The sequence below is a fragment of the Rattus norvegicus genome, chromosome 19, assembly GCF_021556685.1.
Source record: "Rattus norvegicus strain SHRSP/BbbUtx chromosome 19, alternate assembly SHRSP_T2T, whole genome shotgun sequence".
Taxonomy (NCBI): Eukaryota; Metazoa; Chordata; class Mammalia; order Rodentia; family Muridae; genus Rattus; species Rattus norvegicus.
Genome location: NC_141552.1, coordinates 36,889,443 through 36,916,720, shown reverse-complemented (window position 1 = coordinate 36,916,720; position 27,278 = coordinate 36,889,443). Strand labels below are relative to the sequence as shown.

Genomic DNA, 27,278 nt, shown 5'->3' with positions numbered 1-27,278 from the left:
ATATTAATACATAAATATAAGATGTATTATTTGAAAATATGCTGTATAATAAAGCTAGCACATCAGGACCTACTAGTCATTGAAAAAAACTTTTGTTATTCATTGTTCCCAAGAAGAGAGACATAGTACTGAGGTAGGGGATACAGGAAGTACCAGATTAGAGAGGAGGCTCAGGCTGGGGCACCTGTAGCAAAAATACCTCTTTTATTAGCATTTCAAAGGACTCTAGGGAGCAGTGCACATCTTAGGTGTCTGGTACAAGGTTCAGGGTGATGAGAGCAGATGGACAGGTAGGCAATAGTCCAGGCTATCATAAAGGAAATGTTTAGGGTCATGAGTCTGAAATAAATAGACTCTGAGAGGGACAGTCCCCACCAGTCATGATGGTTTCCTAAACACCAGACACACAGACTAAATTTATGGTAAATATGGGGCTATAGCATTGATTCCTCTTTCTATCGGTGTCATGTTAGTGGCCTGAAGAGACTGGTATGTTCTTCCAAGTTTGTCTGGAAAATCATGTCCTGGGATATCTCTAGCTCCTGAATACAGATCCAGTAATAAATTCCTCAAATGCCTCACATTATGTGGACAGGCGACATTGAGAAAGGCCTGGAAAGAGGACCCAGATTTGAGGCAGAACATGCCTTTGCTGCTAGTTACCATGGCAACACCACTGTCTTTGCATCTTTAGGAACTCCACACAGGATGCTTCCAAGTTACATGGACATACCCATAATTACCTAGGAAGACTATTTCTATGAACACAAGAAACTGGAATGTACCTCTGGTATAAAGTAGGCATCATATATGTTTGCAAAGATGTATGTCATAGCTTCTGTTAGCAGTATTCTTCCCCCACACCCACCTCTTGCATGCAATCACATGTTGTTCTAGGTTGAAAGCTCACAATCAATTCAGCCATGCTTTATCATTTGTAATCAGACTTTGCCCTCTCCCATCTCTGAAGCATTCTTTTCATCCCTCCTCTTCCTCCTCCTATTCCTCCTCCTCCTCTTCATTGTCTTCAGGCTTCCCTGGTTTATGTCTTCTCCTGACAGAACTCTTTGTGTGTGTTCTCTCAGCTATAGCTGTGTCTGTCTGTAACCTTGGCTCTTTCTCTTACGTTACACTCCTAGGAGTGGACACACACACACACACACACACACACACACACACACACACACTACCCTCAGCTCAAGTGGACAGAGCCATCTGCCCCTTTCTGACCTTTCAATATGGAGATGGTCACACACAGTGCTGTTTTTGTTTGTGTCTGTCTTACTATGCAGTTCAGATTATACTTTCACTTGCTGTATAGCCTAAACTTGCCTAGAAATTAAGCTAGTTCCCCCTGTCTCATTCTCTCAAGCAATGTGGTCGCAAGTGCACCCTAACAGCCCTGGTTCATTTACCAGGCTACCTCACCCCCTTCCCGTCACACCCATCCCACATGGAGCTGCTGTTGCAGATTAACCTGTAGCCTTCTTTCCTTCCTTAGCCCCATATCAGGGCAGGGAGCAAGCCTCCATTGTATATGAGAATACATAACTCCATATTTATAAAACAGTTTCTTCCTGATTATAAACAGTGTCCAAGCATAGGAAACAACTCTTGAAATTCATGAAGGGAAAAAAAAAACATGTTTGGATTGCCTCATATCCAGGTTTCCCAGTGGTGTGTTTAAAAATAAAAAGTTAAACAAAATAATAATAAACAGCCATGATACAAGGAGACAAGCTGGGGATTGATTTCTGATGACACCAGGCATGACCCCAAGTTTGTAATCAGGACTTCACAAAAAAAAAATCCGCAGTATTAATAGCCCTTCTCTATAAAGCTCATCTCAGACTTAGGACAAGTTCTCAATCTGATAATTTAATGATCTTAAAGTAAAATATATCATTAATCAAATACCATGATGTCAAAACATCATAAATTGGGGAGCAAATGTACCTGTGATTCCCCATAAGTTCACTTGCTTTTATTTGTAATAACTAGAATTAGAAAACAAAACAATCAAATGTTTATTTTATGGAACTGGTCACTGAGTTCACTGCTCACAGGTAACTATCTTGATTCCCATAAAGACTTTCTGGTGACAAGGATATTTCTGAAAGAAAAATCTGAAATTTTCTTTTTCTGACTAAACATTATTGTTGTTATAGAAAAATTTATATAATACTGATCATATTCTTTACCCTCTCAAGCTCCTCTCAGCTCTTCCCCACCTTCCTACCCACCCTACACTGTGTCATGTTCTCTCTCCTCTCTCCTCTCTCTCTCTCTCTCTCTCTCTCTCTCTCTCTCTCTCTCTCTCTCTCTCTCTCCTTATTGAGGAAAGGAATTGGCCTTACTTTCTTCAGCTAAAGAGGAACAGTTAGGTCAGGAAGATCAGAAACCGCATGTTTAAAAGGCTGCTCTGACAAGAAGGCTATTATTCAAATAAAGGGACACCAGCATCGGTTGTGACGAAATGGGTGGTTATCTTCCTGTTGCTTAGAGTGCTTCTTTCTGGTCCCACAGAAAGTGGAGGAATAGTTAAGGAAGCTGTTGGGGAATTAGTGATGATTGTCTGCTGTTCAAGAATGGAGCCAACCATCAGATGGATATCACTCCAATCCCTCTTTCTCCTGGAGGATCCTACACAGGCAGAGTATTTTAGATCACTATGTTCTCAATACAGAAACACTTCTGTTACATATTTACCCACCATGTTAAATCTAATCCTTTAACCAGGCATGCAGTGACCTTCCTGACATACATTGAATCTTAAGGATTATCTTCTCTCCATGAACTCCACCCATAGGCTGTTCATCCTTCCTAGTCAAGCACTTATTCTATCTGGACCTCTTGCTTTTGCTTCCTATTTAATCACTCTATTTTCATTGTTCATAGTCATCCCTCCTCCTGCTCAATGTCTCAGTTCTTCCACAATGTCACCAATCAGAAGACTTCACTCTTTCCAACCTAGCATGTCTGTTTTCCTGTAAGGCTCACCTTCCTGAGATAATTGACCACTTGTTTATTCCACAGTACATTAAGTTGCTCAACACCAGAGTCCTGATGGATAACTGTTTCTAACTTTTTAATTTATTCACTTTATATCCTGATGCTGCCCCCTCTCTGTCCCCCACCCTATCATACCGTTGCCCTCATACATCCCTCTCTTTCTCTCCCCTGTGAGTGTGGAGGCCCCCTTGTATAGCCCCCTACTCCATCACATCAAGTCTCTGCAGGCTAGGTGCATCCTTTCATATTGAGGCCAGATGAGGGAGCCAAGTTAGGGGAACTAGGTCCCCAGACAGCCAACAAGTTTAAGAACAGCCTGCTCCAGTTGTTGGAGGAACCAGATGAAGACTGAGCTGCACATCTGCCTCATATATTCAGGGGAGGGACAGGGGCAGCCGGTGTAGGCTCTTTGGTTGGTGGTTCAATCTCTGAGAGCCCCAAGGGTCCGGGTTAGTTGACTCTGTTGATCTTCCTGTAGGGTTTTCTATACCTTCCATGGCATTCAATCCTTCCCCCAACCCTTCCATAAGAGTCCCCAAGATCTGCCCAGTGTTTGGCTATGGACCTCTGCATCTGTTTTAGCTGGAGAGACGACTCAGCCATTGAAGGGTAGGCTCATAACCAAAAAAAAATGTAAGAGTTTCTAGAGGTTTCTAAGAGGGGAACCAAAAGTTCTGTTCCGCCTGGCAATTCTTTTTCCTTCATGACATTGGAATACAGGACTGAACTTATCATTCCTCTATGTCCACTAGGAAACCCCTCTTCACCACCTGTGGTGGACACCATGAAAGGCAAGGTCCTGGGGAAGTATGCCAGTTTAGAAGGAGTCACACAGTCTGTAGCCGTCTTCCTGGGAGTCCCTTTTGCCAAGCCCCCTCTTGGATCTCTGAGGTTTGCTCCACCACAGCCTGCAGAGCCCTGGAGCTTCGTGAAGAACACCACCACCTATCCACCTATGTAAGCTGCTGACATGGGTCCGGGCCTCATTCTGTGAGAGCATCTGTCTTTATATGGTGCAGGAGAGAGTCATTTTCTGGCCAGATAGCATAAGAGGCTTATAGAGGTCATTAGAGTTAGCACCGGCTTTGCTTGTACCTGAAGATTTGGACACAGAGCAGGGAAAAGTACTGAGCCAGTATTGTCTAGCATATCAGTGACTAACTATGAGAATGCAGTCTTTGGGGTCATCCCATAAAGATGTCAGCCATGACTTGCAACATGATAAACAGTTATGGGTATAACTCCTGGATTCACAGAAATCTCATAAGGACTAGAAGAAGGCCACTTGATGAATGATCAGGGACTAGAGCTAGCCAAACAGTGATGAGATTGTCATATCCCACGTAGATCAGACTGTGAGCTACTCTCCATTACCCAGAGTGTCTCAAAGGCTCTAGGGAAGGGAGAGGTGCTAAGTGTTTCCCTACTGGATCAGGGATCTCCAGGTTTCTACCACTTATGCATAAAGTCCCTCTTACTAATTACATTGGATTCTCATCCTCCATTTACAAGCACCAATATTCTGGTGCAAGGGTGGGATTCAGGTGACATCACCCATTTCTACACATTGGAATCTCAGGTGTTCACTCTCCCCCCTACAGGTGCTCCCAAGATGCAACAAAAGGGCAGAGGATGAATGATCTCCTAACCAACAGAAAGGAGAAAGTCCATCTCCAGTTTTCTGAAGATTGTCTCTACCTGAATATTTACACTCCTGCAGACTTTACAAAGGATAGCAGGATGCCAGTAAGTTTGGAAACCCCTGATCTAGTCCTAAGTGCTACAGCATCCAGGTCTTTGGTGTGACTGGAAGGAGAGGAAGGCATTCAGACACAAGGGTAGACATATCAGGACTGAGTCAGGGACCAAGAACTTCCTTCCACCAGACAGAAACGAACAAATAAATAATAAAACAGGAAAACTCAGGTAGGAAAGAGAACACAGAAGGAGTGGCAGGACAAGAGCTTGGGACTTTTATCTTCACACATGCGCCCTTAGGTGGGGGCTGGTGAGGGAGATATGTGCAACCTTTCTCCTCACATTACTTAAGACAATTTTCACTGCCAGGGGGAAACTCTCCTTTTCCATGATGGCAGTGTGGAGGGAGGAGTCTGGGGTAATCTCATAAGCACTTTTCATGTCCTTTGTCACCGCCTGTGATTGTACTGTATCTCTTTCCCCTCCCTAGTTGCCTTTGGCACATGCTGATGGCTGAATGAGTCAGCATTTCCCATAGAATGAGGAGGCCAGGGAAGGGCAGGCTGCCAGTTACAGGGCAGAGTTCTGGGGAGAAGCTATTATAAAAGAGATATCTTTGAAGCGAAATAAGAGAGGGAGTGAGCATCTGCCCATTGTCCTGGGAGCACCTGTAACACAACCCAGAATTGTGGGAGGAAGCAGAAGTCACCAGAGTTATATTTCATCCTAAACATGTTTCCATTGTATAAGGAGGTGAGAACAAATCTCAACTTCACTCATTTGCTCCCCTTCTGTTTTGGACTCTGCATCCATACAGCCATACTTACAGCCAGGAGGAGAAGCAAGAACATGGACAGTTTTTCATAGCCTTAACTTCATGGATCATGTCAGCTGGTCCTTACAGACCCATAGGATAACAGCTTCAACATTTCCTTGGCCAACCTGCTGGCTCATCTTTACTCTAAGATGAGCTAGACTCAGATCCTCCATGTAGGATCTGAGTTGCAGAGAGCCTAAGGGGAGGAGAAATAGAAGTTCGTGGAGTTTGGAAAGCAAGGAACTATGTTCCCATCTATGTTCCCAGGGTCTATGTTCTAGAACATGGTCTGGGTGAACAAATGAGGTCGCTGAGCTGCACCTGAGTCCTGGCAGAGACCACAGAAGCACTGACATTCTAGTCAGAGCTCTGGGAGGTCCTGACTCCTGGCACAGATCATTGAACTATGGCCATGAGCTTCATTGGTTAGGAGCTCAGCTGTGGTGCTGGTGACAGATGTCTGCTTAAGCCCTATTTGTACCTTTCATTAGCTGTGGGATCCCCAGCACATGTGCCTCAGTTTTTCTATCTATCAAATTGGGTGATCTTTGTTTCTGTCATTTTACCATGCTCAGATTATCCTTGCTTTCTCTTTCCTTTTGAACAGTGCTATGAAATGTGACCTCTTTAAATTCTGAAGCCATAATTTTTTTTAAACTCAGGAACCAAGTTTAATGTTGCATATTTTAAAACTCACCCTTAAATACATACCTCAGGGTGCCATCACCTTGCAACAAACCCAGCACAGATGTTGCAAATGCACTGCTGGAAACAGATAATTGTTTTAGCTTTCCGAGCACCAAATAAGACTGTCTTTGCATTCAAGTGACCCATATCTCCTTCTCTGCTCTTCTCCATCTCTCCTGTTCTTCTTCTATGGACTGTACTAGTTGGTCCCCCTCTTCTATCCTTGCTCTTGACTGAAGTATTGCTGCTTAAGCTGAGGTAGAGGCACAAGGTCACTTCAATCCTATGTTCATGGTTCACTCAAAACACTCCAAATACTTTCCCATGGCCCCACATAGTGTAACTTCTGTCTGTCTCTCCAGTACCATGTCTTATCTTCCTCTCCTTCATTCCCAACATTCCACAACATTTGAGTTCAACAGACTACTTCCTTCTTCCACTGTTCCAAACCTACTTGTTATACCTCAGGGTTTTGAATTTCCTGCTCTTTCTGCTTGGACCATGCCTGACCCTCCTACCCCCAATTATTTTTGTTGGTTCCTTCACTTTGTGATGGTCACTGCTTAAAAAGAACATGGACAGAAAGCTCTTCCTGGTCCGTGGTATATAAAACAGCATCCTCTCTCATTTCCTGTTTCTTCATACTTTGTTTCCTGAAGCCATAAATTAAAGGCTATTATATCTCTGATCAGCCTCAAGGCCTCTAAAAGAACCTGCCATAGATACTCTTAATAGCCAGATATCTGAAGTCTTGACAGAGAAGGTGGATATAAACTGGGATTATCAAAATGGGGAGAATTGTGGGGGAGAGGTGGAGCAATGAAGCACAGGGGCAGGGTACCAATCAGGGTTCCAGAAATGAGCATGGAGACACATCGCAGGTAATGGAGGTAGAAGCTAAAAGATTCAGCTATAAGAATGATCCACATGTCAGGATGTCAGAGTGCTGGGAAAACCTTCACCCATCGTTGTTCACGATGATGCTTTCAGTGAGAAGAACCCTGGAAATATGTGGCACATAGGTCTAAGAAAAAGGATGGGGACATTGAATTAGGTGACATCCTGGCTTCCAGCCAGGGAAGTATTACTTTTGCAACCCAACTAGGCCCTGGTGAACTTTGAGTGTGATGCCCTGAATCAGGGCCATGCCAGGAAAATTAAGCCAGACATCTTCTGAGCTCCTTCCCAATTCTATTTCCTAGAACAAGTATGATTCTTTTCTTGCTAACTAGGTGATGGTGTGGATCCATGGAGGTGGACTAACACAGGGCGGGGCATCAACCTATGATGGCCAGGTCCTCTCTGCCTATGAAAACGTGGTGGTAGTGGCCATTCAATATCGCCTGGGCATCTGGGGATTCTTCAGGTAGGGTTTGTGGGCACTCCTCTCTGAATATTAGCTACTACATTGAGTAGCTCTATAATAATGTGTTTGAAATGTGTCAGTGTTAGAAGGAGGCCTGTCATTGGAGGAGAAGGAAGGATGGGCCGGAGGGAAGTCTGAAAGGAAGAGGAGGAGACTAGAGTAGAAAGGAGGAGACAGGGAAAGGAGAGGGTGAGAAGCCATGGCAGGTGATGTTAAGATTCTGCTCTGTGTATTTACAGGTTGTTATTACTGTTCTTAAGGGATGGATGGTACCGGGCTTTGTATGTTTAAGTGGGCAATTATATCTTATCAATTGGGTCAAAAAAAAAAAAAGAGAAATGTGTCAGTGATAAGGAAACCAGATATCTTTAGGCCAGTGTTTGGGTGGCTGGAAACCAAGGACTGCATAATTATTCAGACTTGAATATAGGGTGATGTCCTAAACTATAATGCATGACGATGGAAGAATGGAAACTGGGATAAAGAGACAACCATATATTAAAGCAGGAAATTCAAGAAAATGAAAAATCAATCTTGTCCTTTTGGTATCAACTCACTTTGTTGGAATACAGCATGATTCCCCTGAGCGTACAGACTGCTTCAAAATACAGTGCACCCAATGAAAGACCTCACCTTCTACAAATTCAAACACTGAATAAACCTGGCACATTAGGAACTGAAGCCCCTGTACATGAGCTCTTGTGGCAGAGAGCATATCCAAACCATTGAGTCCTCATGCAGTCAAGTTATCATCCTAGAAGCTACTACGACCTTACCAGTGTTCATCCAGCCTCATACAGCATATAACACTAGCTGTTACAAACACCCATTTGCTCACAGGGGTTTGCATTCATCCTGGACTCTAGGCTTATGTTATTTTGTCCCCAGTCAGACAACAGATCCTTGCAAGTCTATCTTTAAAATATACTCCATCCACTTGCTTTGGATCCACTTCTCCACCTAATAAAGCCTTGCTTCTGTGGGATGGGTTAATGTTATTAGGATCATTTTAATCAAACTTACAACTTTTACATGACAGTGCTGCATACTATGGCCAGAATACTTAGTGAAACAATGACTGTCTGATCTGTGCCTTGCCTTTGCATAACACTCACATAATTCGCAATGACACAGAAGCCATGCCAAGGCTCCAAGCACTATCTCTACCTGCATCACACAGAAGTCACACACAGAGTTTGGTTCTCCCAGCCCCAGAGCCTTAATCCTGCTGCTCATCTTAATTGAAATTCTCTTCTTTGGATATTTTCAACTCCCTGAGTGCTCATTTTACTTAGGATTCTAGCACATGTAACCAACTCAAGAGGGTTTCTCTGGTTATGAGCCTAAAACACATCCCAGACCCACAGTTGCTTTATTCCTTACCTGAGTTTCTTTCCCCAGTCACTGACACCATATTCTCATTTTATCTGGCAGTTTGTGCTCTGTTCTGAGAGCTGAACATTGCCCTGTTTTTACTTTGTTTCAAGAGATGCTGGAGCCTTCACACCAGAGTTGGCTGTATGTTGGACTCATGTACATAGTGGTCAGAATAATGAGTGACAGCCTAATGCAGAGGAAGAGTCCTGTGTCAGGGATGTTGATCTCACCTGGATTCCAGAAAGCCGCAAAGGATGCACCCCCAGTACATATATGGTCCTAAGATCCCTGCCGTGCAACATGTCCCTTCTATGTCTCTTGCAGCACAGGGGATGAACACAGCAGGGGAAACTGGGGTCATTTGGACCAAGTAGCTGCGCTGCACTGGGTCCAGGACAACATTGCCAACTTTGGGGGTGACCCAGGCTCTGTGACCATCTTTGGAGAGTCAGCAGGAGGTTTCAGTGTCTCTGTTCTTGTAAGTATCTTGGGTACCACGCCTCATGTCCAGTCTTGCTAATGTGGCTGTTGATGGGACCACTCAGAGACCATCCAACTGCTGGTCCCAAACCTGGATTTGGCGTTGATTTTTCTTCCTGCACTATATTAGATGGTCAGTTGCCTACAACTGAACTAATGGTAGTTGGTTTATAGGGAGGTGGGAATTTTACTTGGTGTACACAGAGCTGTAGGCATCTTGGATCAATGATAGCCCTGGCTTCTTCACTTAATTGAGGTTTTTTCCCTTTACCTACCATATTTTTCAAGTCTTTAAGAATGTTTCTTCCATAAAAAAATTGAATCTCATTTTGTACATTTTTGTACTGTGATTAGTTTTTGAGAATTTCATGCAGTGAATTTTGAAGGTATCCATGGTTCCCCATTCCTCATCTCCTGAATATTCACCTGCCCTCCATTCCCCACTTAATTTTGTGTCCATTTTTTCTAAATATTATTTTAAACTCATCATATCTACTTTATGTTGTCCATATCTTCTTGGATGCGTGGCCTTCACTGGGATGTGGTCAACCCAACAGGGCCAAACTCTTAATGCAGAGGACCCTCCCTCTCTCAAGTACTATGGAGTGCCAGCACCTTCTTAGCTAGGACTGGGGCTTACCTCGCTTCTGTTGGGGAATAAGGTTGATGACAAATCACAGATTGGAAGAAGTAATTGTTTGGATCCAAGGTAGGGGACTCAAGTGCGGAGAGAAGAAAAGATCTTCTGTGAGGTGTCCTTATGACTTGTCCATAACTACCAGGGCATCAGAGTTTGGAGGACAAGTGTGAGCTCTTTTGTGGGAAGTGGCAGAGAGGAAGGATCTATGAAGCTGAGACATAGATGAGTGGGTATTAGATGTGGGAAACATGCAATCTGAGCTGTGAAAAATGCTTATATGGAAAATGGGAGTTAAGGAGATGTTATAGAAAGTTCCGTTAGCCATATGAAACTACAGAATTAAACAGAATATAAATGCAGTGATTGCATTTTATACATACATATTTAAATTGAAAGAAAGAAAGAAAAACTACAGATGAATGTTAAAGAGAAAAATATAATTCATATCCTTGTGGCTCTTATATGGTTCACTGTGGCTATCTTGCCATATCTATCTTATTTTTTTCTACAAATTTACTTATTTACCTGTCTATATATTATTTATTTATATTCTGAATCTTATAATCTAATTGTGCTGTTTTAACCATGAAACTCATCTTTAAAATGCAGTATGATATGAATATCTCCCCAAGCATTAAACATTCATGCAGTGTTGTTACTTATCATTGCTGAGTTACATGGTAAACTACGAGCCGATTATTTATTGAATATCTCAAATGTCAGGATCTTGGTATATCTCCCATTGTTTCCATTATACACAGTAAGATATGAAGTAGCTATCTTTGTATACTTCCATGATGATACTGCCATTTCCTTCCTTCCTTCTCCTTTCTTCCCTCTCTTCATTCCATATTTCAGGATAACTTGAAACATTCATTGTTCTACCCTGAATCTGACTCCTCATTTTCCCCCATAATCATTATTTGGGGGGATAAATTCAAAATAACAAAAATTCTCAAACAGAATTTGTGGCTAGAAATTTTCAACATGTCTTTCAGGTAGGTTTTCTTGTCACCATATGCACTTGCTACACACTTTCTCTGCTGTTTCTTACTCTGTGCCCAAGTTCCCCTCCACTGAGTTTCTTTTGTGGAGTCTTATGGCCAGAGTCTCCAAGAAGGACCAGGGAAGAGGAGCATTCAGAGGGTAAGTGGGTGACATTGACCTGGCTGGAAGCATAAACTCCCCTCTTCTTTTCATGACAGGTGTTGTCCCCACTGTCCAAGAACCTCTACCACAGGGCCATTTCTGAGAGTGGGGTGGTCCTCATTACTGAATTGTTTACTAAGGATGTTAGGCCAGCCGCTAAGGTAGGTCTTACCCTGGAAAATCACCATACGCTTTCCTGAAGTCCTCAAAAATCCTTCTGGTCATAGGATTCAGCTATGTGCTCCAGGGATTTCCAAAGTGAGAATGATAGAACAGAAATTACTTCTAGGGCTTCATCTAAAGTACATTTTGCAGGTTCTGAAGTTTCTTCCTATGAGTTACATTATTCAGATTCTCTGCAATTCTGCATGAGTTATATGGGAAGGCGGGATGCCCTCTGAAGCATGACACATATATTATCTCTCCTTATATAACAGATGCTGGAAAGTAGAGGTTGAAAGGCCAGTAAATGGAGACAGTGGGTGTGAAGTGGACAGTGGAGTCAAGAATTCCTTACCTTTTATCCACTGCACAGGGTTTCCCCTTAAGATAATACAGTTTTGTAACATTGTTTTTTTAAATTTTTTATTAGATATATTTCTTTACTTACATTTCAAATGTTATTCCCCTTCCCGGTTTCCTGTCCATAAGCTCCCTCCCCTTTCCTCCCCCTCCCCCATATGGGTATTTTCCCATATATCCCCCTTACTGCCCCCTCATATTCCCCTGCACTGGGGGTCCAACCTTGGCAGGACCAAGGGCTTCCCCTTCCACTGGTGCTCCAACAAGGCTATTCTCTGCCACATATGCAGTTGGAGCCCTGGGTCAGTCCATGTATAGTCTTTCGTTAGTGGTTTAGTCCCTGGAAGCTCTGGTTGGTTGGCATTGTTGTTCTTATAGGGTTGCAAGCTCCTTCAACTCTTTCAATCCTTCCTCTAATTCCCCCCAAAAGGTTGAATTACCCAAGATGTAATCTACAGACCACAGGAAGCTCAAGAAGGATGACCAAAATATGTATGCAACATCGTAGTTTAAAAGTTAAGATAACAGGCTCAGATATGTTCATGACACACATCAAAAACAATAACAGAGGCAACATTTTGTTGGGCCTGTTTGGGAAATTTACTGATCTGGGGTATTTTCAGGAAATCTTTGTCTTCAGAAATAGCACTTAGGGTAGAGCACCTGTCTACATTAGTAGAAGATACTGATGTTACTCTTGACATCTGCGATTGCCTATTATCTCTTATAGCAAATTGCTGATATGGCTGGATGTAAAACCACCACCTCTGCCATCATTGTTCACTGCCTGCGTCAAAAGACAGAAGAGGAGCTCTTAGAGATCATGGAAAAAATGGTGGGTGTGTAGTATAGTGAACTTCTACCACAGGCTTCATTTATTCAACTTTTCTTTAGCCAACTGGGACCATGAGGTACTCTAACCACAGCACACACTTATGTCAGGCCCATTAAATGGAGTAGCATTGAAATCTCCTCCATCATGATGGGCTGGAATGAGCATCCATGAGCTTGTAGGAGTCGGGGTTTTCTATTTTAAACCAATACCCAAGTTAGAAGCCTTCAACAGGAAAAAGAATGGATTGTAAAAAAATAAAAATAAAAAAAACCAAATAACTCAGATTTGAGTATAGCTTATTCCATATGCTCTAAAGATAAGAATTTACATCCTAGCTTCCTATTGCTTTGTTGGCCTCATTCTGGAGTATGTTTGCCTCCTGTAAAGCTTACGTACAACAGCAATCTACACTCATACCCTTTGTGCTTAGGAACTATCTATTCCTCCTACCATGCCTGTAGTCTCAGTCTGTTTGACTAGCACTGTCTTGAATCTATCACTGTGTTCTGAGACATAGTGACCCAGCTCGCATTCTGAATGCATGAAGATAAATTAGCAAAGGGGAGGAGTAGAGGATTCATCTCATTCTGCCATTGTGTGTCTAGCTTAGTCTCCCATCAAAGTTAAAACATTCTGGCACTTCAGTCACCATTTTCTCAACAGAAAAATTTGGGGTGTTGTTACAAGAAGAGGTAGGGCTAGGGCTAAAGGAGGATGCCAGCACAGATATCTCTCCGAGCTTCAGTGACTGTGATGCTGGGACTTAGCACTAGTTAGTTCCTCCTGCTGCCCCTCCATGGGCCTCATCCTGCTCTACCATGTGCATGTACTGAGAAGATGCCATGTAGGTTTCTCTTATCCTGCTTGAGAAGAGACTGGAAGCATAGGTCTGAAGATGTGATTAATACCAGGAAGATTCTAACCATAATGGCTTTATTGTCTCCACAGAATCTGATTAAACTCAGTTCACAAAGGGATACCAAAGAGGTAAGGACCTTTTAAGCTACCTGTAATAGTCTTAGACTATCATTGAAAGAATATCTGTTTGTGGAATCACAGTCTTTCATGTGTGTGTGTGTGTGTGTGTGTGTGTGTGTGTGTGTGTGTGTGTGTACTGTTGAGGTCCAGAGCAACAGATTAGCAGGGCCAAGAAGACCAAAGGCAGTGTTGGCACTCTGGTTTAGTGCTCTCAATCAGCAAACTTGTACCTTTTCATTTATGACTATTGTACTAAAAGGACCAATGAAAAGAGGATGCACTCTCAGACGGCTGAGGTGCTTAACCAAGGTGGTGAAAACCACTGTTGAGGAACATAAGTCATAAGCTACACAGAGAGATGTAGTACTCCCTCTGTTGAACCAGAAAAACTCCAGTAGTGACGTCCATAGTCTCCCCTCTTCTCACTTCCCATCTGTAGTCAAGGTCTTGTGACAATAGTCATGCTAAATTTCATAGCCCTGTCCTCCTGACCACTCCATGGGATCCCAGAGTTTCCCTCAAATGTCTATGAATTTAAAGACTCTCAATCCTTTCAGATGTTTAACATTTTTAAAGAAGGCATTACTCTGTGACAGGTTACGGTTTCAGAGATGAGCAGCAGTAAAGTAGGAAATATCTGTCTCTCTCAAAGAATTCCATCTTTCAAGCAAGGTATAGCAAGAAATAAATTAGCAAACTATGTTATGTCTCATTATAATCAGAAGTAAGGTTAAGGAAGAAAGAGAGAGAGAGAGAGAGAGAGAGAGAGAGAGAGAGAGAGAGAGAGAGAGAGAGAGAGAGAAGAAAGTGGGAAATGGGGACAGAATTAGAGGAAGCCAAGAGGGAAGTAGGAAAGAGATGGGGTCCAAGTTTACCTTAAATGGACACTTTCATTACCTGAACCCCTATGTAACCCCATTTCCTAAAGGTTCTACCACCTCTTCTTGGAGTACAGGCTGGAGACCAAACCTACAACACACTGGCCTTTAGGGAGACTTAAGATTCAAAGCACAAAAATTCCCTTGAGTTATATCTTCAATAAGGAAGGGGAAAAGGATGTCCTGATTCTATTCAGGATATCTCACTTTGTGACCCCTCTTCTCTCTAATCTTGCTTTGGGACATTCATTTCTTCAATCTCCAACTTGAGTTGTCCTGGATTAACCTCCAAATGGCAACAAAAACTCTTTTCTTTACTCATAGCCTTTTCCATTTAGACATCATGCCCTTGACTGTGATGTCTGTGCCAACATCCTGACAGCAATACAGCACACTTAAACAATGGGAAGGAAATCTGCATGTTTTCCAGTTTTGTAATTTGAGGGGAATGGTTATCTGATAGCTACAGTGCATGACAAAACTATGGAAAAGTTAGTAAAAGATCTAAACTTCGAGTAGCATCCACATGCCAGTGCTGAATTGCAGCTAAAGCTAAAAAAGGTGTTTTGTTACCTAGGGCTAAAGGAGTAGTAATCCCTGGTCAAATGACATTTTACTATATTGTGAATAAATCTTACATATGCTAGTTCTTGGTGAGAAATATATGTCATCTAAGGTACATTTAAATAGGGTTCCATATATAAGGATGATGACATTATTGTGACCAATGGTTTCCAAGAACCTAGATCTAAAATTCCAATGCAAAAAAGGCCCAGGATTCACAAATTAATATTCATGGAAGCTTTATAGACCTAACCATTAGGAATAGTGAAAAATCAATTCTAGAGAATATTTATGATTGAAGCATATCATATATATAATATATATGAACATATGAGGTATTTATACATGCTACTCATTTAATCAAAATGCCCCTCCCTTCAATTAACTATTTATTTGTAGTCTTCTTGTTCACAAATGCCAAAAGTTTGGTCTTTGTGGCTCATAGGCCTTCTAAAAGATACAGATTTCTGTACACTGCTCAGTCATGGGGTCTGTGTTCCAACTGCTCCCTTAGACAAGCATAGCAAAAGATGTGGGGGATTTCTGACACTGCACTGCTCTCTTCTCCAGAGCTACCACTTTTTGTCAACTGTGATTGACGATGTGGTGCTGCCAAAGGACCCAAAAGAGATCCTGGCTGAGAAGAACTTCAACACCGTGCCCTACATTGTGGGAATCAACAAGCAAGAGTGTGGCTGGCTTCTGCCAACGGTGAGCATGAACAAATCCCTTTGACAGATGCTCATCCACTGACGCACAGCTATCGTACCTCTACTCCGTGCTCTCATGAATTCTGACTTAAAGCCATGCCTTGTGTCTGGGACAGCTGTTCCCATTGCTCTGGTGTATTCCTCCAAGGAAACATTCTCTGGTGTAGCCAAACTGAGACGCACAGGCTTGGGGACTCTATACTAATTGCTTAGCCTTTCTTTATGGATTTTGAAATTCTTGGGCTAGGTAAGGTCTGTTGGTATAACCATTATGTAGCCTGAATAATTAAGGTCAAGGTGAAAGTGATGGAGGAGCTGGGAGTTCAGGAGAGCTGGGCTGAGGTAAATCTCCTCCTTGTGCTTGGACTTAGATCCTGTACCTCTCCACAGGGATGCTCAGTGGCCTTTGGCCGCTTGTCAAAGAAAGGGATTTCTGGGTTATCATTGATTTTGAATGGAGTAGAAATAGATTATTTTTAAAGATTAAAACACTCACTGCTAATAGTACAAAGAATAGGGTGGGGCATATTTTAATCAGTAACAGGGCAGCAGGGATATAATGATAAAGCATTATCTGAACTAACTCCTTGATCCCAAAGCTGGAGGTGTCTCCAGACTGTTGAGAACTCTGCAAGACACTATGGTGTGATGGTAATGAGTCCACACACCTACATCTCCAAGATGTAGGAAGAAGAGAATGTCTCATATTCATGGCAACAGACAGAGGTTCGAAGTGGAGTAAGAGCCTTAAAGGAGCAAGGTATCTGTCTTCCCAAGGACCGAAAGAAGGAACAAGTTAGCCTCCCAAACCTTTATCCCAAATTGTGGACAATACATTAAAATTTACCTTTAAACTCTTGAGCTGAAAGTTTTGTTTTGATGTTTTATATTTCAAAAGTAAAAGAAATGATTGGATGCTGGCTTGAGGATTTTTATAGCCATTGCTCTAAGAGAGAGCACAGTTCATGGGCAGACTTCTCAACAGTGTTTTGCTGGGTAAAAGAGGAATTTCACCCAAAACCATTGAACTTTCTCAAATAGGTATTTTCTAGGGTTGCATGTATCTTAGGAAGTCCATTGTTCTGTCTCTGGAGTCAAGTGCAGAAATTTGAAGGGGATCAGTCCCAGCAGGAGAATTCTACTGTTCTCTCCCTCTACAGAAGGATTTCAGAGATCAAAGAGCACAGGCATAGCTGTTGCCTCAGATGTTAAAGCTTAGTTAAAATATTAAGGGCTAGATAGAATGATAAGGCCTAGGTAAATTGTTAAGGCCTAGTTAACTGTTACTTGACTAGCATGCCATTATAAGAAACTTTGTCATGTTTCTGCTGTTAACAGGAAACTTTCTGATGCAAATTGATTACAAATTCTGTTATGTTCTGAGCCCTTGGAAATCAATCACAATAGAGGTCAGTAAAATCACCTTGTATAGTTGCCCACAATAAGCTTGGAGCCAAACTAACCAGCAGCAGCATTTCCTGAACCTGTGTATAAACTTATGGTATAAGCTTCCCCCTGGGAGGACCCCAACATAAGATATGTAAGAAACTATTTAAGATAAGATGTGCACTTTGAGTAGCAGTTAAGTAAATTTAAGTCCCCAAGACCTCCTTGAGCTGCCATCCTACTTGGCAGAAAGAGACATGTACGTGGGTTACTAACATCCTGGTTTAGACATGAATGTTCCAAGTCCCATTCTCATAGACAAGTTAAGGCATGAATATTGGACAAGGCAAGTCCGATGCCACAGTTGAATACCCCAACCAATGGGAGCAGGATAAGTGTACAACAAAGGCATGTCCCTAAAGAAATCTCCCTATCCCTAATTCCTGATTGGTGGAATAATTTGGCACAGATGTTTGTAGATCTCAAGCTTAAAAAGCACTATAGGACCTTAACTTTGGGTCATTGTTCAGTTCCCAAATCTGAACTGTGGCCCTAATCAGTCAGACCTGGGAACATGTTCGATAAACCATCCCTATCTGGCTGAGTGTTCTTGTGGCTTGTCCTCACAATTAGAAAGTGAGTCTCAGGAGAAGGGTATGACCTGTTCTTCTGTCTCTGAGCTTTTTGCTTTTGCTCTAACTTTGAATAATTTTTCTAGGGAACTTGTTTCCAGATATAAGTAAGTATTTAGGGTGCCTTCAGTTTTTCCTTGAATTTCTCTATATAAAACATTTGCTTCATTGATTTCTTTTTGTCAAACTCATGAGAGACCCAAACCCACTGGATGAACAGCTATGGCCTTCATCTCATAGTTAGAGCACGGTGCTCCTGATTGTCCTTTTCTGTTCATTCCTAAGCACTCACAAATGCTCAATCATTTTTCAACAGATGATGAGATTTGTACCACCTGATGTAAAATTGGACAAGAAGATGGCCATTATGCTCCTGGAGAAATTTGCTTCCATATATGTAAGCATCTAGGGAACTGTGGCTGAAAAATGCAGGTATTTGGAGGAACTGGGCCAAATTACAGATTGATTTAATGTCTCCCACTGCATCACCCCAGGAAGGATTTACACAGGTCACAGGACTGTCAGCCTCAAAGAAGCCTCAATCCCCAAGAGAGGCTGGTGATCAATTTTGATATCTATTTCAGGGTATACCAGAGGATATTATTCCAGTTGCTATTGAGAAGTACAGAAAAGGTAGTGATGACCCCATCAAGATCAGAGATGGAATCCTTGCCTTTATTGGGGATGCGTTATTTTGTATCCCATCAGTGATGGTGTCCCGTGACCACAGAGGTGAGTCCATTGGAGAGTGGCGAAGAGTCACCTGCTTTGGCCCCTAACCTGCGTACTCTCTAGGAAAGACAGATGTGGGAAGTTCTTATAGTCAGTGTGCAGTCTGACTCAGCAGAGATCCTGTTAGGTTTTTTTTTTCTTTTCCCAATCAATAGACTATGAGGATGAGGTGCAAATGCAAGAAGTTAACTTGGTCGTTGATAACCGTAAACAACACCGGGGATGGGTTGGACGCTCCTATTGGTTACGAGAGTGCTTACTCAGCATGCCCAAAGCCATGGGGCTCAATCCCCAGCCCCTACACACTGGGCTAGGGCACATACCTGTCATCTTGCCACTTGAATTACAGTGGTAGAATTCTTTTTAATGTTGAGCTTGAACGATTCCTTTATTGGTGGCTGCTTTTAGACCATCAATAAAGATGCAGGTATCAATACAGATAAGAGGCAGGAAGGTCAGAAGTTCAAAATCATCTTCTGCAACACAACAATATTTCAGTTCCATGGCCTATTTTTTATTGTTTGTTTTCTTGATATTTAGTTTCTTGGATTTTTTTTTGTATATTCTAGTTATTTATGCTCTGCCAGATATAAATGGCAGTTTCCCCCATTGTGTAGGCTGTTTCTTCAGTTGACTGAGTTTCCTTTGCGGTACAAAATATATTTTTTAATTTTATTAAATCTCATTTGTTGATGACTAGGTTTTTTTTTTAACAATTACAATCCTATTCAGAAAGTCCTATACATACATCTTGACACATATACTCTACTTTTTCCTCTACCTGTTTCACTGTTTCAAATCTTATGTTGAAGCCCTTGACCCATTGGGAGTTGTTTTTGTGCAAGCTGAGAAATAAGGATTGACTTCCATTTTTCAATATAGAGATATCCAGTTTTCCTAGCACATATGTTTGGGGGACTTTTGTAAAGACAGGTGTTTGTAGTCATGTGATATTGTATCTGGGTCCTTTGCTCTATCTCATTAATCCATGTATCTCTTCCTTTACCTTTCTATGTTCAATGGTATGGTTCTGAGGATAACTTGAAATCAGATATTCTGATACCTCCAGAAGCTGTATTCCTACTACTCGATGTTGCTTTGGCATCCGGGCTTTCTTGTGCTCCAATGTGAATGTATAGATTGCTCTGTCTGTTTTGCTGAATAATGTCATTTAGATTATAAATGGGATTGCTCTAGCAGGCTCCCCACAGTGCTATGTACAGGAAGGGTGAGTAGGGAGCCATTGCCTCTGTAACTGCAGTGTCCTTGGGATTCTGGCATACAGGGGAGGGAAAGTTGTGGATCATTTCTGGAACTTTTCTCAGATCCCTGCACTCTACCCTGGCCTCCTCTAGTCAAGCAGGCAGGCAAAGGTCCAAAGGCAGGGAACCTTTTGTACATTTTTATAGCTTCATAAATTTCTCTCCTTTCTGCCAGTGTATTTGCCTGCCTTTGTTTTTGCCTCTTCGTCTCTTCTGTCTGTCTGTCTGTCTGTCTGTCTGTCTGTCTGTCTCTCTCTCTCTCTCTCTCTCTCTCCCCCTCTCCCTCTCCCTCTCCTTCTCCCTCCCCCCTCTCTCTCTGTGTGAAAGAGAGAGAGACAGACACAGAGAGAGAGACAGAGAGAGAGGGAGAGAGAGGAGTTTCTATGTCTGTATGTGTGTGTGGTGCTGGGGATTGAACCTTGATCCTCTAGTATGCTAGGCCAGCACTCTATTGCTTAAATATTTTCCAAATCTTCATAAGTTGCTTCTGATCTGCTCTTTACTTGCTGAGTTGACTTCTCTGACTTCTCTGACTTCAGCATGAGTATTTTAACTTTTATAATTAAAAAAATTAATTCTAAAATTTATCTACCTTTTGTTTTTCCCTATTCCTTTCAGAAAAGGTATTTGCTACAACTTTATTACTATTAACTTTAATGAAAATTTCTTTGTTTCTGCACACAAAATATATTTCTGAAGAATGTTGTGTAGGAGCCTTTAGAAAACCATCAGTCTTCTGTTGAAATCAGTTGGCATAATCTGTACATTTTTGCTGGAATGTTTGTATGTTTTTATCCCAAAGTCACTTGAGCCTGGTGTTTCCTGATTTTTTCCCCATGGGAAGGATCTCCAGTTCGATCCTTTCACTGTATGTAAACTTTATCTTCCCTAAGATCAGTCCCTGAGTTCAATGCAATATATTTACTTTACCCCTCCCCCTTCTTTCAGATCTCTTGTTCCTATCTCATGATCCCCTCTTACAGTGAGGCAAGATTCTTTGTTTTGTTTTGAGAGTATCTTGGAGAGAGTTATTCATAGACAAAGACTGAAGAGTGTTATTTTCCTGGGATGTTTTGCTGTTGTTGTTTTGAAAATATCACTTTGTTTCTACCTATGTGACTGCCCTCCCTTGTGGCTTGATGGCTCTGCACAGTGGATGCTTACAGTCATATCTGGTTTGACTTGGTGCCTCTTACTCATTTTTACATGTAACTGCCTTGTGCATACAATCATCTCTCACACATACAGCCCGTGTATAGCTGGTAAGTTTGTCCTTGTTTGCATATAGGAGCCCCCCCACTTTCTCCATCCTATATGCACTGTACAAGGTTGACATCTGAATTTACATTTTTTGTGAATGAACACTTTCTTTGAGCTATGGCTCATTTGTGGGTGCCATTTGCATTGTCACCCTTTGAACTGAGGACAGAGTCTCTCACGTCATCATTACAGACTTGAGTGGCCTGAGGATAGAGTCTCATGCGTCACTACAATCCTCCCGCGTCTGAGCATTGTTATGTCAACTTGCGTCTTTGATATCTGTGCTGTCTTTCTTCCTATTAACCACCAGTATCTTTCTGCTTCACTTCAGAGAATTCAATAATTTTGACAAGGCCTGTCTAGAGGTAATTTATGCCATAAGCTTTTGTTTCTATATTGCTCTTCATTTCTGAATGCCCCATTTCTTTAAGACAGGTTTACTAATTCACAAAAGATACATCTCTGAACAAGTTCTACTGAGATGATTTCTATCATAGAGATGCTGACTCACCCATGTTTATTATTGTGACAGTTAAGGCATGGAGTTGTCCTCTCTGCTTATCAACAGATGCATGGCTAAAGAAAATATAGTATAAATACACAATGGAATTTTCCTCAGCCATAAAAAAAAAATAAAATGACAGCACTTGTAGGAAAATGGATAGAAATCTTTATGATTTCCCTCATAAGGAAACATTCAGACTCAGAAAAACAGCACATTTCTGTCACACGTGGAACCTAGATTACTGTGTGTGTGTGCCTGTGTCTGTGTATGTTTGTGTCTGTATACGTGAATATGTGCGTGTGTGTGTATGTCTGTGTGTGTGTCTCTGTTTGTGGCTGTGTGTATGCATGTGTGTGTGTGTATTTCTGTGTGTCTGTTTGTGTATTTGTGTCTGTGTGTCTGCATCTCTGTATGTGTAATTAGAATGGGGAGCATGAGGTAGGAAGAAGAGATCTGAAGGAAGGGGAGGGGTAAGAATGTAATGAAACACATGTGACATAAATGCAAACTGGTTCATTGGAGAAGGAATTTCCAGCAAGAGGGAGGTAAAATGAGAAAGGGGGTGAACAAAGCAAAGTGCTGGAGAGTTCCATGCTAGAAACCCCCCCCCCACCCAATAACTTAAACAGCACTTTAATGAGAAATAAATGATGTTATTAGGAGAGGTGCACTTAGATTTGGTTCAGTCTCTAGGAATTTTCTGGTTTTTTATTGGATATTTTAAATTTACATTTCAAATGTTATCCCCTTTCCCTGCTTCCTGTCCATAAACCCTCTCCCCCTGCTTCTGTGAGGGTGTTCCCCCACCCACCCCTTCCCACTTCCCCAACCTGACATTCCCCTACACTGGGGCATGGAGCCTTGGCAGGACCAAGGGCTTCTCCTCCCATTGATACCCAACAAGGCCATCCTCTGCTACATATGCAGATGGGGCCATGGGTCTGTTCATGTGTACTCTTTGGTTGGGAGCTCTGGTTCATTGATTGGTATTGTTGTTCTTATGGAGTTGCAACCCCTTCTATTCTTTCAATCCTTTCTCTAACTCCTCCATTGGGGACCATGTTCTCAGTTCAATGGTTGTCTGTGAGCATCTGCCTCTGTATTTTTCATGCTCTGGCAGAGACTCTCGGGAGACAGCTATATCATGCTTCTGTCAGCATACACGTCTTGGCATCAGCAATATTGTCTATGTTTGGTGGCTGTATGTATATGACCTGGATCCCCAGGTGGAATAGTCTCTGAATAGCCATTCCTTCAGTCTCTGCTCCAAACTTTGTCTTTGTATTTCCTTCTATGAATATTTTTGTTTCCCTTTCTAAGAAGGACTGAAGCATCTGCACTTTGGTTGTCCTTCTTCTTGAGCTTCATGTGGTTTGTGGATTGTATCTTGGGTAATCCTAGCTTTTGGGCAAATATCCACTTATTAGTGAGTGCATATCATGTGTGTTTTTATGTGATTGGGTTACCTCACTCATGATGATATTTTCTAGTTCCATCCATTTGCCTATGAATGGGTATATGCCCAGCAGTCCTCAGGTAGTACTATGTCGAATTTTCTGAGGAACCTCTAGACTGATTTCCAGAGTGGTTGAATGGAGACACTTAGTGTGTCAAAGATCTTCTTGAAATGAAAAACAGTAGTGTCTTATCACTGACACCTATAGAGCATATTTGCCAGGCTCATTTTATATATTCATTTTAATTGCATTAACATATGACTCAAACATCACTTTTATTTTTGTTAACTATGCAAATATTAGCAAATCAATGGGTTTTCTTGAAGATGTTTTTCTCATGTGCTTATGAACAGGGGTTTCCTTTGAAGATAGGAGCCTTGATTTCATCTAGGTGTATGTCAAATAACAGGAACTGTTATGAATTCATTTCTTTACAGATGCTGGAGCTCCCACCTACGTGTATGAGTATCAATACTACCCAAGCTTCTCATCACCCCAAAGACCCAAGGATGTAGTAGGAGACCATGCAGATGATGTCTACTCTGTCTTTGGTGCCCCAATTTTAAGAGGTAATATCTCTTTGCTGATATGTGTATAGAATTGATAAGTCTGGCCTCCAGTCTTGGATTGGTATTCTTGAACAAGTTTTTCTAGTCTTGATCTTGATTCCTTAATTCAGTATATTGGGAATGAGGTACACATGGATATGGTCACCCTTTCTTCTGGTCTAACATACATGAAGGAGAATATATGTTACTATATAGAGAGCATAACTTCTCTCACAATCCTGACCATTGATAAGAGATTGAGACATATATCATACATAGGCCATTTAACAACAAGAATCTCATTCTTGAATTTATACTCAAAATAACATACTAGAGCATGATTGAGGGTAAGGTCCCAATTGGTGCTTTGAATCAGATCAGCATATATTGGTATTTGTGTTAGTTAGGGTTTTACTGCTGTGAACAGACACCATGACCAAGGCAACTCTTAGAAGGACAACAATTAACTGGGGCTGGCTTACAGTTTCAGAGGTTAGTTCTTTATCATCAAGGCAGGAACATGGCAGTACCCAGGCAGGCATGGCATAGGAGGAGCTGAGAGTTCAACATATTGTTTCAAAGGCAAACAGGAGGAGACTGGCTTTCACATGGTTAGAAATAGGGTCTCATTTCCCACTCCAACAGTGACACACTTCCTCCAACAAGACCACAACTACTCCAACAAGGCAATACCTCCTAATAGTGCCACTCTCTGGGCCAAGCATATTCAAACTATCAAAGTATGTCTAACATCTATGTAGATATTTAATATATGTGTATGTGAAGTTTTATCTATATTATATTTAGTAATAAATTTAGAAGCTCTAACACAGTTAATACTTAGAGAAAACCCTTCTAAACCTTTGAATTTTAGAAACTCTGTGTCACTCCAACCCACTCTTGAGCTGTTCAGGGAACATCAGCTCTAGTGACAAGCTCCCAGTTAAGTAAAGTAAAGATTTACCACACCTACATTATTATATTTCCCAACACTCACAAATTTACAAGAATAAGAAAAGACCTAAGAACCAACAATATTATGGGATGGAAGAAACCCCATGATGTAACATTTCAACCCTGAGTGCGGAAGAACAAACAAATCAGCATAGAAAATGAAGGCAGTATTAGATGGGCTGTATTCTGCTGATAAATCCTAGATCAGTTCTCCTCAGTCTGAAAGTATGCACCAGTTAACCAGGACTCTGTAAACTTTTGACTTAAGTTGTTATGGAGTAAGGTTCAGAATTCTATCTTTCTAAACAGTACTAAGTTCTGCTGGCGGTGGGCCCAAGAGCTATGCTTTTAGCACTGATGGGTTTTAACCCCTCCTCCCCATCTCTTCCTCACAGATGGTGCCTCAGAAGAGGAGATCAAGCTCAGCAAGATGGTGATGAAATTTTGGGCCAACTTTGCTCGGAATGGGTAAGGATGGGGACAAAGATGGAACTCGGGATATTGGACAAGGCCAGACTTCCAAGGTCCTCACCGGGATGAAGAGTAGTTCCTAAAATTCTATCTCTTATGATAGTGAGATGGTTTGGCATGGATAATCCAGGAATCACTATACATTTCAGTAAAAATGCAGAAATCACAGAGCAGCTTTGAGGAATTTTATTTTACTCTGTTCCCAGGAACCCTAATGGCCGAGGGCTACCTCATTGGCCACAGTATGACCAGAAAGAAGAATATCTGCAGATTGGTGCCACCACCCAGCAATCGCAGGGACTGAAAGCAGAGGAAGTGGCTTTTTGGACACAGTTACTGGCTAAGAGACAACCTCAGCCCCACCACAACGAGCTGTGAATGCAAGTCTCTGTCAGCTTCAGAACAAGCAAGCCAAGATATTGTTCTTCCAGTAAAGATGTTTGTAAATGAAAGATGGATCTGGAGGATCCTGAAGAATTTTGTAATAGAGACAGGGAGAACCCAGGAAAGAGAAATATTTGTACTTGGCATCAATTTAGAGAATAAATGACATTTTTACAGTTAAATAAGTGTCTGTATTTTGAATTGACTATAAATGCATGTACCATGGAAAGAGTAAGAGATGGGAGTAAGAGGGAGAGAGAAAAGAAAAAAGAAAAAGAGGGAGAGAGAATTTATAAAAAGATCAATCACAAGAGGTACCATAGCAAATAGTTACTTTGAAATCAAAGAGAAAAGAAACATGTTGCAGAAAAAAATGGGATTTGAATTTAGTCATGCCTTACACCTCAGATGGGAGCCGTCATCCAACATGGAGAAAAACAATACTAATATTTGCTAACGTTCTAGAGATAAAGTAGGGGCTAATATGAGTGTTTGAAAGTCACAGGAACCCTACTCACAAGTCTAGTGGAAGTGAGAGCTGAACACCCAGAAGTGTAGACAATCCTGAGATGGCAGGACAGACTGCCACTTCTGCCTACCTTTGCCCACATCCCTGGTCCAAGAGGAAACTGCATAGTGTCTCTGGGCACAGGAATACAGGAACTGTCAACAGCAGGAACCTGCAGTCCAGGTCTGTGCCTGGAACTGAACTCAACCAGTCAAACAGCTCCCTGTACCCAAATCTCATGGGAGAGAGAGCTGGACCCTCAGAAGTGCGGACACTCTTGAGAAATCAAAGGATACTATCCTCTGCCCACATTCCTGACCCAAAAGGAAGTCACCTAGTGCCATCTATGCTCTCCGGGCACAGAGACTTGGAGGAGTCAGAGGCAGGACCCTTCTGGTTCATACTTGCACCTAGAACTGAAAGTCAGCCACCAGGAGTGACTACACAACTGAGAGCAGAGCGCTCTGTTCCCAGAACTGGCCGAAAGAAAAGAGGAAAACAGGTCCATAGGAGTGCTGATACACAGGCCTACAGGAGGGTCAAACCACTGTCAGAAACAGCAAGACAAGACAACACAAGAGATGAGAGGGCAAGAGGCAAGCGTAGGAACCTAAGCAACAGAAACCAAGACTACTTGGCATCATCAGAGCCCAGTTCTCCCACCAAAGCAAATACTGGATATCCAAACACACCAGAAAAGCAAGATTTAGATTTAAAAATCACATTTTATGATGATAATGGAAGACTTTAAAAAGGGCATAAATAGCTCCCTTAAAGAAATACAGGATAACAAAAGTAAACAAGTAGAAGCCCTTAAAGAGGAAACACAAAAATCCCTTAAAGAATCCCTTAAAGAATTACAGGAAAATACAACCAAACAGGTGAAGGAATTGAACAAAACCATCCAGGATGTAAAAGTGGAAATAGAAACAAAAAAGAAAGCACAAAGGGAAACAACCCTGGAGATAGAAAACCTAAGGAAGAGTCCAGGAGTCATAGATGCAAGCATCACCAAAAGAATACAAAAGATAGAAGAGAGAATCTCAGGGGCAGAAGATACCATAGAAAACATCAACACAACCATAATGTAAAATGCAAAAAGCTCCTAGCCCAAAACATACAGGAAATCCAGGACACAATGAGAAGATCAAACCTAAGGATAATAGGTATAGAAAAGAGTGAAGACTCCCAACTTAGAGGGCCAGTAAATATCATCAACAAAGTTTTAGAAGAAAATTTCCCTAACCTCAAAAAAGAGATGCCTATAAATATACAAGAATCCTACAGAACTCCAAATAGATTGGACCAGAAAAGAAATTCCTCCCATCACATAATAGTCAAAACACCAAACGCACAAAACAAAGGAAGAATATGAAAAGCAGTAAGGGAAGAAGGTCAAATAACATATAAAGGCAGACCTATAAGAATTACACCAGATTTCTCATCAAAGACTATGAAAGGCAGAA

The 27,278-nt window shown here is 41.7% G+C and overlaps 1 protein-coding gene across 13 annotated transcripts in view; it reads left to right on the top strand.

The window, feature by feature from the left end:
• The window catches only part of Cesl1 (carboxylesterase-like 1), a 34,960-nt gene extending 9,474 nt beyond the window's left edge, over positions 1–25,486 (top strand). For 4 of the 13 annotated variants that reach the window (XR_015643451.1, XR_015643452.1, XR_015643454.1 and 1 more), the window contains 14 exons: positions 3,765–3,969; positions 4,614–4,758; positions 7,447–7,580; positions 9,282–9,435; positions 11,283–11,387; positions 12,479–12,583; positions 13,532–13,570; positions 15,574–15,714; positions 17,052–17,122; positions 18,048–18,128; positions 18,316–18,463; positions 23,385–23,516; positions 24,845–24,917; positions 25,127–25,486. Coding sequence is in view for 8 of the 13 variants with exons in the window: in XM_087595070.1 (XP_087451196.1) it covers positions 3,765–3,969; positions 4,614–4,758; positions 7,447–7,580; positions 9,282–9,435; positions 11,283–11,387; positions 12,479–12,583; positions 13,532–13,570; positions 15,574–15,714; positions 18,048–18,128; positions 18,316–18,463; positions 23,385–23,516; positions 24,845–24,917; positions 25,127–25,298 (1,634 nt within the window). In the remaining 5 variants the exon portion in view is untranslated. 13 annotated transcript variants of the gene reach the window in all.
• Positions 25,487–27,278: the final 1,792 nt, after the last annotated feature.